Source organism: Lissotriton helveticus, chromosome 6 (genome assembly GCF_964261635.1).
Source record: "Lissotriton helveticus chromosome 6, aLisHel1.1, whole genome shotgun sequence".
Classification (NCBI taxonomy): domain Eukaryota; kingdom Metazoa; phylum Chordata; class Amphibia; order Caudata; family Salamandridae; genus Lissotriton; species Lissotriton helveticus.
In genome coordinates, this window is record NC_136067.1 from 676690793 (window position 1) to 676705691 (window position 14899).

At 44.0% G+C, this 14899-nt stretch overlaps 1 protein-coding gene across 2 annotated transcripts in view; it reads left to right on the forward strand.

Annotated features, from left to right (window-relative positions):
* The window catches only part of DOP1A (DOP1 leucine zipper like protein A), a 1012538-nt gene that overhangs the window by 770293 nt on the left and 227346 nt on the right, over positions 1-14899 (forward strand). For both annotated transcript variants that reach the window (XM_078648131.1, XM_078648132.1), the window contains one exon: positions 9826-9892. In XM_078648131.1, coding sequence (XP_078504257.1) covers positions 9826-9892 — 67 coding nt within the window. The remainder of the gene's footprint in view (positions 1-9825; positions 9893-14899) is intronic.

Below are 14899 nucleotides of genomic sequence, written 5' to 3' on the forward strand. Positions count from 1 at the left end.
GCCTCCCCCATTCCGATCCGAAGCCACCACGATCACCTGCGGAGTACCCAAGGATCATCCCTTAGCCCAACCCTCTTCAACATCTACATGGCAACGCTCGCCGACATCGTCCGAGCGCACCACCTCAACATCATCTCATATGCCGACGGCACCCAGCTGATCCTCTCTCTCACCAAGGACCCAGCCACCGCCAAATCCAACCTTCACGAGGGAATGAAGGCCGTCGCAGAGTGGATGAAGCCGTCTGAAACTGAACTATGACAAAACGGAGGTCCTCATCCTCGGCTCCTCCCCCTGCGCATGGGACGACTCCTGGTGGCCGACCACATTGGGAGCTGCCCCTACACCCACCAACCGCGCACGCAACCTGGGGTTCATCCTGGACTCAATGCTCTCTATGACCCAGCAAGTCAACGTTGTTTCCTCCTCCTGCTTCAACACCCTCTGCATGCTCCGCAAGATCTACAGATGGATCCCCACCGAAACCAGAAGGACGGTCACCCAAGCCCTCGTCAGCAGCAGGCTGGACTATGGCAATGCCCTCTACGCAGGAACCACGGCCAAACTCCAGAAACGACCCCAACACATACAAAACGCCTCCGCACGCCTCATCCTCAGAATCCCCCGCCACAGCCACATCACCGTCCACCTGAGAGACCTGCACTGGCTCCCGATCAACAAGAGGATCACCTTCAAGCTCCTCACCATTGCAGACAAAGCTCTCCACAACACCGGACCAGCCTACCTCAACGAACGACCACCGGCGGCAGGTCTCCGCTGAACTCGCCCTCGCCACCGTCCCACGCATCTGCCAAACGACCACCGGCGGCAGGTCATTTTCTCACCTCGCTGCCAAGACATAGAAACCCTCCCCATCCACCTGCGACAGACTCAGGACCTGCTGACCTTCAGGAGACTCTTAAAATCCTGGCTGTTAGGTCAGTAGCTGGGTCATCCCCCACCCCCACTAGCGCCTTGAGACCCTCACAGGTGAGTAGCGTGCTCTACAAATGACTGATTGATTGCTTATCAAAAACACAAAACTGTATAAACTACTCCCCAGGCCATTATTCTCATCATTCGAATGCTTCAACATAGCCATCCTTGCTGACCCCTCTATGTTTCCCCTTCCTGCACATAATTTACATACTACCTAATTCCTCAAAATATCTTTACAGAACAGATAATGGACTATCTCCCTGTGAGTGAAATGCCACCTTCCAACAGTAATTATTACATTATTATTTAGGTGATTGTTAAATAGACCTGAGCATCAACAAAGCTAGGCTCTATCAGGAATTAGTCAGCAGAACACAAATCTTCAATCGGAGTCAGCTAATATATAGCCCAACTTACACCAAAGGAAAAATATTGGACTTGATATTAACAGCCATTCAACCTATGACATTCACAACCTCCATATAGAGAGTGACTGATCGGACAATTTCAAAATACACTTTCTCAGTCCCAACCCCTAGAACTCCAAGACGAAATCCTAGTCGGGAATTATAGAAACATTTCTGAAGAAACTTTCAAAAACATCTCAAATAGATACCTTGGATTTCAATCAAATATCCATACTATAACAACTATTTTATACTAGAGCAGTAGACCAATTTATCAACAAGGCAGCTTATAAAAGATGAAAACCCCCCAGGAACTTTTCACACAAATCATGGTTTAATTAACAATTATCTACTGTCCAAGCGACTTTAAAAGGCTTTGAGAAACTCTGGAATCATCTGAAAACACCTGCCAAGACCAAGTCTACATTAATTAGAACCAGCAAGAAAAACTCAAAAATGTAATATAAAATGCCAAAGCAACATACATACAGAATCAAATAGCACATGTACAAAATCCAGTTAAGAAAATGTTCATTTTTTTTTAAAGGGAACAGCCCAGAACCCAAACCGCCACTATATTTCCAATAAAATCTTAAATATCAGACGCAATATTCCACTATCTGAACCACTTAAAACAACATTCCTTCCCAGATCAGGTATCAGATGGAACTCATTCAGACCACAAAAAAGACACCCTAGCTGTGCCAAAAATAAAAAGGAACTTTCAACGTTTTGCACCACACTAGCTTGGTATATTTAAATTATTGTTATAGCATGGCATATATTCTAACTACCTTAAACTTGGCAAGTAACCCCTAAAATAAAAAAAAGCTACTGCTGACCCTGAAGCGTGAAGAACTACAACCCTATCATGAACATCCCCTATGTGGGTAAAAGGCATCTAAAATTCAGTCGCAATACAATTAAACAAATTAATCGAGGGCAAGGATTTGTTCTCGTCGACACAGTTCGGATTCAGCACAGGGCATTGCACTGAAAACTTTACAATACCCTATGAATTGAAAACAAAGAAGAAATATTCTAATTTTGCTCAACCTGGCAGCAGCATTTAACACTGTCAATCACACAATACTCCTGAAAACACTTGAATACAGAATGAGCCTAACCGTCAGTACGTGGGTTGTTCAAATCCTTCCTAACCAATCACACCTAGTAAATTTAGCATCTCATACTTTCAGACCTCAACTAGTATCTCTTAAAAAGAGCCATTATATTCCCCCTTTCATTAAATCGCTACGTTGACTTATTAAGCCAAGTTCTAGAAAACTTCTGCATCAGTCTCCATCAATATGTATATAATACACACCATTAAATACATTTCTTCTCCATAGATAACATCCTAACTCTCAAAAAGGTGTGACAAAGATTTTCTTAGGGTCATTGGAAAACACCTTAAATCTCATTTCATAAAAAATAAAATTCCTATTACTATCTTGAAACTAAAACTAAAGGAGTGACCTACCTTAATGATCACTTAACTGAAAATAATTGTTCTAAGACATCAACTTCTTCGCCAAAGATTGTACACTTTAATTTACATTTCACATAATTTACAATACACATACATAAATTTTCCCAAATCGCAAATTTCTAATTTCGTTATTCATTAAATAAAAAGAATAAAACATCTGCTGTGAAACAATCAACTCAAGACGGCCACCTATGTTTTCATAATATCTAGATTAGACTCAGGAAATGCCATCCAGTGTGGCCTTCCAGCAAAAACCCTGCGACCACTGAAAGTGGTCTTACACTCCACAGCCTAGATTAGTGAAAAGAAGATTGACCAGATTGCCCCTCTACTGAGAGATCTGCATTGGGTTCTACTTTAGGCTATAGTCAAATCCAAAATTTGCAGCCTTCGGTTCAAAGCCATTCATAAGGGCAGACCGAGCTATGTAATAGAATTGTTAAAAATATCTAGTGGCTCCAGAATCTCACACAGCAAGGGCTCTCTCACTATTGTATACTGAAAATTCAAATCTTCCCTGGCTCAAAGACAGTCTTCCTCAGGTGCTGCCCCTTCGACTGGAACATTTAGGAATGGCACTTGACATGCTCTCATACAGAAACTCAGGACACACTTCTTAATTTATCCCTAAACAAATATACAAATTTATAGTCTGATGTAACAGACAAGCCCCTCAAAACTCACGTTCTTATCCCTGCATCCATCGCCTGAGAGTTTGGTGGTTCATTACTTCCCATACCAATAGGGAATCTAAGAAATTAAGAGGTATGGGGAAGAAAACCTTTTCTTCAGGAAGCATGGTGTTACGCTCACTGAATGCCGCTTGGCTTTTGGGTTGCCTCACCGATGCCCTTTGGGACATGGCAGTTTTAGTAGTCTCTAATCTGCTGGAACACCTAAGGAACCACTTCGCTAAAGTTGTCTGTGATGGACAGGATGCCTCTCCCCACATCATCAGTGCAGCCAGGACATGGTGGGCTGTATTGCCAGGACCATAAGCTCATTAATTACAGTGAGAGGGTATGCTTGGCTGCCCTCTACAGGGCTTTCAGCAGATGTAAAATATACATTCGCGGGCATACCGGTCGATGGGGTAGCAGCTATTTAGTCATAAAGCACGTTAAGTGCTAGAGCAATTTAATGAAGGAAGAGAAACAGCTAGATCTCTGGGACTTTAGTCGACCTTTAGGGATTTTCGCCCATTCCGAAACCCAAAGCCTTTGACAGAGAATTTCATGTATTGATCCTAAGATCACACATGAACTGCCTGTACTTTGTTTTGGGTTCTACTCCTTTCCAATTTGCTATTCTTCTCTTTGTACTGACTTCGGTACCTCGAGGTCTCACTAGGGTAATGGTCGTGGCACATCTCAGGACATCAGGGATGCCAGTGTTCCCTGTACAGGGTCGACTGGCTGCATTATGGTTGGTTCGTGATTGTATTGCACTATCTGCAGTTGACTGCTTCACTACTGGACATTTTGGAGTTTTCAATCAGTGTACCCAAATTTTACCTGAATCCCTCCCAGCAACTCCTGTTCATAGGGACAGTACTCTTCACAACCTTGTTCCTGGATTCTTTTCCTCCCGAGGACATTTTGGATAAGCTTCCAATGTTTTAACAAGGAGTTTGGGTTCCAGTCCTATCAATTTGCGCCGGCTCAGTCTTTTGACTTCTTGCATCCTCCTCCTCCTGGTTGCATACACATGCTGGCACTTGAGGGCCCTCCAATGGTTCTTCCACAAGCAGTGGCTCCAACATCCGCGAGATTTGGCAGATTCCATTGTGATCTTCAGAGATTCCACGGTGGGTTGTGGGGTTCCTACAAGTACCTTTCTTGGGAGAAGTCCTTATTAATCTACCACAATGGTGACAGATGCAACCACCTTTAGGTTTCGTGTGCATCTGGCGGATCTGTGTATCATAGGTCTCTGGCCCCAGAAGAGCAGAACTTAAACGCCAATCTCCTAGGACTCAGGGCACTCCATTTGGCACCTGAGGCCTGCCTTCCGCTTGTCCTTTTACAGCCAATCTGTCCAGATCTTGCTGGACATTACAACTGCTAAGTGGTACATCAACAAACAGCAGGAGTGGGGGTCTGACCTTCTCTGTCAAGATGCGTGGACTTCGGCATACCAACAGAGGGTGTGGCTGGTACCCACCCTCCTTGGGGGTTCACTCAATGTCAGAGCCGACAATCCCAAACTGGGTCATCTTGCTGACCATGAGTGGTATCTCCATCCATAGGTGGTTGAGAACATCTTCGCCCTGTAGGGAACGCTTCTGGTGGATCTGTTTGCTACTCTCGACAACACTCATTTTTCAATGTTCTGTGCCCTTCAGTATCCATAACCAGGGAGATTTGGGGAACCTGCTGGAATAGGGGTTTCTTCTACACTATGCGTGTCTCCCATAACCTTGATTCTTCAGGTTCTGTGGAAGATTTGGCAGGACCAGGTCAAAGTAATTCTCATCGCCTCAGACTAGCAATGAAGGATGTGATGTGCAGACCTACTGCACCTCTCCTTGTGTGCCCCCCCTTCTAGTGTGCCCCACTTCATCTTCCAGTCAGAGTGGACCTGCTCTCTCAATCGGCTGCCAGATCCTGCACCCCAATCTCCAATGGTTACATCTTCATTTCATGGACAATGAGTGGGCAATCTGAATTCCTTTCAGCATCCACCAGAGGTGGTTGACATGATCGCGTCAGCACATTGCCCCTCAACTAGGTCAGTGTTTTCTGGGAAATGTAATAAGTTTGTAGCCCGGTGCACAGGCAGGCACAATGACCTCTTGAAAGCAACTTTAGCTACCATCCACACATTTGCTTTATCCTTGGCTCAACAAGATTGTGCAGTTGGAACAGTGAAGTGGTATATTGCAGCCTTGTTGGCCTTTTTTATGTCACCCAGTCCAACCACCTTTATTCAGGTCACCCGTGGGTGTTACATGCTTGATGTTAAAGACTATGTTTTGGCTGTGGGGACCTCAGCTCATTGAGTTAGCTAGCTACAGTCTCTGAGGTTTCTGTCAACCTTTCTCATGCTTCTTCGCAAATAAGCTCATATTGTGGACTAATGTGGCTTTCTTACTGAAGGTGGTGTCTCCTTTTCATCTCCAGAGTCTTTCCAGCTAGATTATACCATGTATAAAGATCTACATTCACTGGCGAAAAAACAGCCGCCTGAGAAAATCTTGCCCTATCCCACCAGGGCAAAGTCTTCCACTGTGGCCTTAGCTGGAGATAAACCAGTTGGAGACATCTAAAAAATGGCAAAGTGAACCTCCAACCACATATTTGCAGATCAAAATTGCATGGTTTTGGAAGTAATTAGGGAGGGTTACTTTGCCTGCTCAGTTTTACTGGATTTCTTCGTTTGAGAGAGTTTCCTTCAGGCCCACTTCCTACAGATGAGTATTGCTTGGGATTGTGTTCAAAAGTGAAGAATCTACAGGTAGAAGTATCTAGCACAAGAAAAAGTAATTTACCTTCAGTAACAATCTTTCTGGTAGATTCTCTCTTTACCTGCATATTCCTCACTGGTCCCACACTTATTCACTCTTCTGAAGAAAATTTGAAAGCCTCATAAAACAATGCCACTTAAATTTGTTGCTACGGAACTATTTTTGTCTAGATGTTAGTCCCATCCATGCCTCAAGCGATGCAGTTAAAAAGTGGAACTGATGTCAGTACGCCAGGATGGAGGCTAAATGGCTCCAGTAATGTCACCACTAATCCTTTTCTGGTGTCCAGTCAGAGCCAACACCCCCTATTGGTGCCAGAGAGCTATTACAGAAGTTTACAGATCCAGAGTAGCATCTGGGATATTCGAAGGTGAGGAATTTGGAGGTTGATGGAGTATCCACCAGAAAGATTCTTACCAAAAGTGAGTATCCTTTTCCATCAGGTTGGGATAAGACTGAAAAGACTGACTGGGCTTGAAGGTTGCACCTCTGCTGTATTCATGCCATCCCCCGAAATTACAAAGGGGGAGGGAGGCTACAGCTAGGGGACAAACCGACAGAGTAGTAGTGGGAGCAGAAATAGTGTATAGTCCTTATAAAGGATTGTTCTTATGGACTCTGACTTCTCTAATTATTTTCATTGTGTAGTATTTAGTAATGTAATGTAAAGCGGTATTTGTATAGCGCTGCCTGCCACTCCGAAAGGAGCATCCTGGCGCTTGTTGGAGGTGAGAGGGGGCCCGAAGAATCCTAAATGAGTGAAAGGCAGAGTTTGTCTAAGGCACTAACTACCCAAGTCTTCAGTGCCTCCCTGAATTGGGTTTCTGTTAGATGAGTTGGCAGAAGGTTCCAGGCTTTGGTCCCCAAGGTGGCCACTGTTTTTTCTCCTTTTGTTTTACATCTGAAAATGGGTAGTTTAAGGAGGTTGGCTGATGAGGACCTAAGGGTCCTGGTTGTGATTTAGGGAGTGATCGTTGCTGAAAGGTACTTTGGTCCTTATTTAAGCATGGCTCTAAAGGTGATTAGGAGGATTTTAAAGAGTATTCTTTTGTGCAGTGGAAGCCAATGAAGGACTTTTAAGGTCGCTGATGCAGAGGACCTTCATGGGAGTTTTAGAACTAAACGCTCCGCCGCTTGTTAGACAACTTGGAGTTTTTTAGTGTTGATTTGTTGGCACTTGCCAGAAGGTTGTTGCAGTAGTCCAGGCGCGAGAGAATTAGGGCCACTGCCACTGATTTCCTTGCGGCAAGTGGAATTAGATCAAAGAATGTTTTAGCGATTTGATGAGGCTAAAGCAGGTGCCTGCTACAGCTGTTGCATGTGGGAGGAAGGAAAGCGCAGTATCGAACTCACCTCCTAAATTTCTGGCTTCCTTGGCCATGTCAGGTGGAGGTGTTGTTCCCTCTGGCCACCATTTACAAGGCTCGAATGAGACCTCTTTCCCTTTGGGAAGGATTTCGGTCTTGTCGGTGTTGCATCTAAGGTGGTTGTCCTTAATCCACTGGATGACTTCAGCTAGGCAGCGTTTAAAGTTAAGTTTGGCGTCTGTAGAATTGTTGTCTAGAGAAAGGACATAACTTCAATCCCAAAGGATGCTATCAGGGAGATGAGTGGGGTTGTATAAATGTTGAAAAACAATGGGCTCAGATATGAGCCCTGTGGGACTCCTGTTGTTATGTTGCGTTCCACAGAAAGGAAAGTGCCAATGGTCACAGCTTGTCTGCTGTTAGTGAGAAATTATTTTATCCATTCCAGAGCAGTGCCTGTGATGCTGCAGAGTTCGAGTCTCTTCAGGGGGATACTGTGCGAGATGGTATAGAACGCGGCAGACAAGTCAAGTAAGATCAGAACCATTTTCCTGCCTTTGTCGGCTATAGATTTTAGTGTGTCCGTTATTTCCAGGAGTGCCGATCCTGTGGAGTGCTTGGGACGAAAGCCAGATTGCTAACGGTGGAGGATATTAGTGGCCTCAATGAATTTGGTTAGTTCTTTGTGTATGAATGTTTCTGTGATTTTGCCTAGCAGGGGAAGCAGTGAAATGGGATGGAGGTTTGAGAGCACCGAGGGGTCGATGTTTTGTTTCTTTTTCAGTGGTTTTACCAGTGCATGCTTCCATTCTTCTGGCACTGTACCTGGGCTCAGAGAGGAATTAACTATCTGATTTATAATTGGATTGACTGTATCTATGATTTTGTGGAGGATCATGGGGGGGGGGGGGGGGGGCACGCATCCAAGGGAGAACCTGATTTGCATGCTCCTTTGGCATCGCGAGTCTGTTCTAGTGATACTGGTTCAAAAGTTCGGATACAATGAGCAGTGATAACGGGGACGTGCTCGAGGGTGATGTCCCAGTCTGGGACGGGAACCGTACAACTGTGTGATTAAAGGACTTTCTTTCTTGAAAATAGAAGCACTGGGCTGGACATTGAAATTAATGTATTTGTTGGTTGGCTAGTGAGTGCAGAACGTGAGCTCCCCACGCTGCCTCCCTGAGAAGCCTGTGATTTCTCACCCTCGCTACCCTCTTAGACAAGTGCTCAAGGAGTTGCATTTATCATGGGTTGTCGAAGCCTACTAGGGTATGAACTGCAGGTGAGTAAACATTTCTGAGACCGTTGTATGAAGAGCAACGATTATTTTGTTTAGCTCTTCCACATCATGTATCTTTAAAACATCTCAATAGTTAGGCAAGCCATGTTCCCAGGTTTGACCCGATATTCTCTGTGATGGAAACATACACACAAAACCATCTTGAAAAAAACATTACAACAGTCCTAATTCAACCTGAAATTGCCATGTTATCAATGTTTTTTACATTTACTGACCTATTTACGATGGGGAATGCATTCAGTGTTTCTTTATCTGTATGCTGGAGTTGCATCTTGAGGGGCCGAGGCGAAAGACCTTTGCACATTTGTTTGTATGTTCATCAAGTACTGGGAAGGCAAACCCTATGCATAGGCTTCTCTATATTACATTTGCTGAGATAAACCTTTCTTAATTATTCTCTGCTGCGGATATCAAATGATTGTTAGGGTTCAATTAAAGAAATGTAAATCAGATTTTGTTTTCTGACGCTTTGTTGTCGTGTTCATTTGGTTATGAAATAAGAGTAATAAAATAAAAAGCATCCTTGGGGAGCTTTATTGAATTGTATATGATCTCTTTATCTGAATTAAACTTAAGGAAATACTGTTGGGTTTCTTCCTTCAGCCAAATATTTAATCAGAAAGATGATTTTCTACCGAATTGTACTATTCGGTGCACCCTTTGTCCTTTTCGCTCTAGGTCATAACATGGATTTACAGTCTTTGATAGTACAGCTCAGGGCTTTCATTAGAATGCCCTGTAAGGGGCTAACCGAGCCAAAATGAGAATCCCCTACTCACACTAGCCCTCAAACTATCCTACTCCCTGCTGTCAGGCCCCCGGGATTTTATGGCACTCTAGTACTACTGTGTTTTTATGCTATTATTTGCAGTTCTGTCAAATTATAATTCTGTTACTTTTACGTTTGACAGTGTTCTTAATGAGTTCATTCTGAAGAATCCTAACCTGGAAAATAAAAAGGACCAAAGAGACCTTCAGGTTTGGAAACTGCATTCATTTGTTTACATCAACACTGTAACATTGAGAAATAAGATCTTGTGGAAAGCTTTTCATTATATGTATATGGACATTGTTCCACATACTATGAGACAGCATTATCGTTTGATGGTTACATTTCAGTTAGATTTTACTCCCCCTTTGAGAATAGATTTCCTTGTTGTGGTTGATAATCAAATAATATAAGAACGCTGTCCTTGGGGTTGTATTGATTTCTTAAAGATTATGGAACTTTGGGAATTACTTGTTAGCTCAATGCTGACCTATCTGACTTGTTTGACTACCAGTTCAGTGATAAATGTAATTTTTTTTAAAACTAATTTCTGCTATAGTACTGGGGGTTGCCACTGGTTAATGAATTTTTCTCAAGAGTCACTTATAATCCAACAAGTAATAATGCTGGTTAGGTGACGGGTAGCATATGGCTAGTAGGTATTTCACAGGTAAGATACTGCTCTATTTTAGAATATTGTTCTCAATTGGGGATGGAGCCTGGCAGCAGGACAGTTGTAATTCCTTGTAGCTCCAGCTCAGTACCATTCTCCTGCCAAGTTCAATGGTAGAACCAGGAGGAGTCTCAAACATGTCAGTTTCACAGTTGTTAGAAGCTGTGACTCACCCAGGTAGTGGTCGCTGGTGAATGGGATCCTACAATGAGCCTGAAAATGTTTGGAAGACAAAACTTCACCCTTAACACTATGACTCTAAGCTTCTCACGATGAGGAATTTTGATGGCTGCATCTTTCTGCAGATTCCTCATTTTAAGAATAATCCCCAGGTGCCATTCTAGTTGGGAAAAGCATTACACCGGATATAGCTCTCCAGTGCCATGATGTGGCTCCAACCATGACTTTCTATACTGGACAGTTCTTAATTTGCGCCAGTGGTTTCCGGTTGCTTGGCAAAAGCACTTAATTGTCAGCACCAGAGCTTGCTAGACAGGCTGCCACAAGGTGGCGCTGTCTGGCTGATTTAGAAAAAAACACAACAGTTAACTATTAATTCAATATCAATTAAAAATTACTACTACCTGCCGCCCAAGCCATTCTTATAGCTTTGGGGACCTGGAATAGTCCAAATTGGCACACTTGTAGGAGTGTGATGGTTAGTAGTCGTGTTAGTACTATCATTGGCAGCATGGCAGGGGCAATGTGTGGTGCACGCTGCTGTGGCTTCCTGACGAGAGCCTTGGCACTTATTTTATTAAAAACATTTTTTTACAAATTAAGCACTGCTCCTGGACATGGGGTCACCAGTATCTAATAAACACCAACCTGCACTCTGACGTCAGTTACTGTTTTACCTTGCCTCACCAATGCGATTTAGAGCCTTATTGCAATGCTTCACCAAAGAAATTCTCCTCAAGTTCAAAAACAACTTGGTAAAAGTTCTCAAACAAATGATTTGGGGTTCAAATCCTGTCCTCTTAGCTACAATTGAATGTTTTAACAGACCCACACAACAGCTTCAAGTGGTGTCTTAAATCCAACCATTACAACACAGACTGTAATTAGTAAGTTGTTACAAATGGCATTTCTGGTTATCAGAGTATGCACCTTGTACAAGCAGGAACCACCACTATACTCAGGGTAAGCAGCTAGATATACACTAAAAGATAGCCTATGCTCACCCTCTTGTAGCTTGGCACAGAGCAGTCAGGCTTATCTAAAGAGGTAATGTGTAAAGTATTTGTGCAACATACACACACACAGTAACACAATGAAAACACTTCAAAATTACTTCAAACAGGTTTAGAAAAATAGAATTTTTATGAGTAAAAAAAACAACCAAAATTCCATTAAGTTGAACTGTAATTGTTAATTTTTTTAAAGAATCCATCAAAAAGTCGTTATAGGAACCCAGTCCTTGGGACTTCAAATGACACCTGGATGCAACTCTGCAACATATATCCTGGAACTTCAACATTCTACCTCGACTAGAAAACAGAAGAATCACACTTGGGGTCAAGGGGTGACTCTCTTGTTCAAACAGGCACCAAAGAGGCATCTTGCCGGTCTGCATTTCCAAAGCTCCTGCCGGATCCCGACGGATGCGCGACTCAGGACACGGACTTCCAGACTTTTCAGAGGCCGACACGAGATCCTAGCAAAGCTGAGACCCGCTACCCTCACGAGTGACTTGGGACCGGAACTCCTGGACACCGTGCACATTTGCAAGTGCATCGACTTCTCGAGCTTACCCGAAGTTGTACATTGGGCTACTTGTAGTCCAAGCCCCAAGCACCACCTGCACCGAAGATTGTGGGCCTACACTCCACGAGTGTTCCTTGAGCCCACTTGTAGCATTTCTGCTCTAGGCCCCTTCGCGATCCCTGGTCTGTCGACTGGTGGGTCCCCACGAAGGTAACTCTACTGTTTCTTGTGCGTTCCGGGTTGCTCCAGATGTGCATTGACTTCATTCCAAAGGGTGAGTCCCTCAGACCTCGCTGGTCTGCACCGAAGCCCATCTTTGCTTTCTGCGTGGGTTACTGTTGCCAAGGCTTGTTGGGGCCAATCCGGAAACCGACACCGCAGCACTCGACATCCTTCGTGGGACAGCTCTAATTCAGCTCCTGGTCATCCTCGACGCCTCCTGGTCCTTGTGGCTGAAGAGTCAAGCTTCACCTTCTTCACCTGAAATCACCCGACATTGGTTGGCAGACTCTGTCCCCTCTGCTTTCATGTTCTTCAGATCTCCGATCCACCCGGACACTTTCCACTTGGTCGCCTGCAGCATTCTTCAGCAGCTCGCCATTGAAATCGACGACGAAACCTGACACGAAAAGACACCTATGCACACGGCTTCCCTGAGTGAGGTAACTCGAGTACTCCGGTACTCCCATGGGTGTTGACTCTAGAACCTCCTAGTTCTAAAGGGGTTTGCTCCAAGTCCTCTTCTAAGTGTCCTTAATCTGTAATTTTCCAACCGCGTCTTTCCCCATTGAAGTTAATGGTGATTCGTGGCTGTGTTTAGACACTGCACGCGTCCCCCGTGGGTCCCTTGTGTCACTATCTTGGGTGGTTCCAGGTGGCCCCAGCGGTTCTAAAGGCTGTAGGCCTTGTATCTATGTCAGTCGTGGATACTGCTGTTTCCACTTCCATCTCCTTCACGGACGGGGACCAAGACACAGGAGAGGCCAGGACCGACAGCATGTTTGGCTTAATCATCTGACCCGCTCGCCTTCTCTCTCCAATCGACCAACATTGTCCAGATCTTATCCTGACTCCTTGGGTCACAGGCCATATCGGACTGCCTCATATAGATGATACTTTTAAGCACTCAGCAAAGGATGGGCGGTTTCGGATTTCTTAAGTCTACATATCTCCTGCCTCGCCAGCAAAACCACGTAAAAGATAAACTTGGAAATGACTGTGTATATTCGCACATCTTCTTTTTGATTGAACCCAAAAAATACAAGACAAGGGCTCACCTTAATCTGTTTACCAGTTACTTCCCTGAGAAAATCACATACCGAGGTCTAGTAGGAAGCAATCTTCGGACACTGCATAAACAAATGCATGTCATCTGCTGATGGGAGCATACACCTTGGGCAGTTGTAGATATTGCCTGTGACCTTTGATAACTTCGCTGGGGACCAATAGACTCTATAGGTGGTAAACAGATGATTTCATTTAAGTGGGGCAGGTTTTACCACTGTTCGTAAAATGCAAAAAGAATCAAACCACGTTTGCTTCAAATCTCCATCCCCAAGCTCTTTTGCCCATAGGTTTGAGATTTCAGTATTGATCTTCTCACCCGCCTCCAGAAAGGCCCAATACCAAAATGAGACATCCTTTTCCCATCGGTCAGCTCTCATCACCTGATCGAGCTTTGAATCCTTTTCCTTTCCTACCCAGTCTTGTGTAGCCCACCAGGAAAGTAGTTGATAATATTTAAATCTTGTCAATTGTCCCCTGGTGCAGTGCTTAACACTTCCCAGCTCACTAGGCTTGAACCCATTTTAAGATCTTCCCAATAACATAGCCCCCCAGATTTTAAAGGCTGATTTGATCTCTCAGACATTCCGGGGTACCCGGGGATTCCCAGATCGGAGCCCGTGATGAATAATATGAGACTCCCAACCTTTTCATCAGGTACAACCAAGTTCCTAAAGCGGACCTCAGAATCTTCAGCCTCACCTTTTTAAATAATTTCGGATCTCTGTATTTAAAAAGTAAGGAATGCTGGCCTTGAAAACATCGGCTAACATTGCCTCAAAAAGTAGACCCATAGATGACATATCTGACTTATTAGTAAGCATACGAACATTCTTAAAGTGAAAAGTGTAGCAGTACACAAGCAAATCTGGTAAAACCAAATCTCCTGCTTCGAACCTCCTCCTCAACTTTTTCCAAGCTATCCTGGGACCCTTTGAAGCCCAAATGAAGCTCCCTATTTTCCCCTGGACCTTGGCTATATCCTCCTTCTGAAAGTTGAAGGGAATAGAATTAAAAAGAAAAGTGATTTTAGGGAGAACAATCATTTTTATAAGATTTACCCGACCAGAGATGTTTAAAAGTGGGTTGGCCCATTTTAACAGCAGGCTCGCTATCTCCTGGCTAACTTTCTTCAAGTTTGTTTTTGAAATATCCTCAAGCTTCTGTGTGATCAGTACTCTTAGATAGCGCATTTGAGTGTTAACCCCCCTGCTCTTCATACTCTGATTCAATTCCATTTTTTCAGTTTATTCCACTTTCACTTTATAACCTGAAATTAAACCGAAGCTCCCTGCCTTCGCCATCAGGTTAGGGATTGCATCTTGCGTGTTGGTGATATAAAGAATCAAATCATCTGCCTATAAAGGCAATTTTACCCCAAACCCAGAGAACTTAAAAGGAAGGATAGTGGGATCTGCTCTGATCAAAATAACAAAAGCCTCTATGTACAAATTGAAGAGGAGCGGAGATAGGGGACAACCTTCTCTTGTGCCCCTTGAGATGTTAAACCAGTCCGACAGTTCTCCGTTCACCTACACATTAGCCCCAGGGA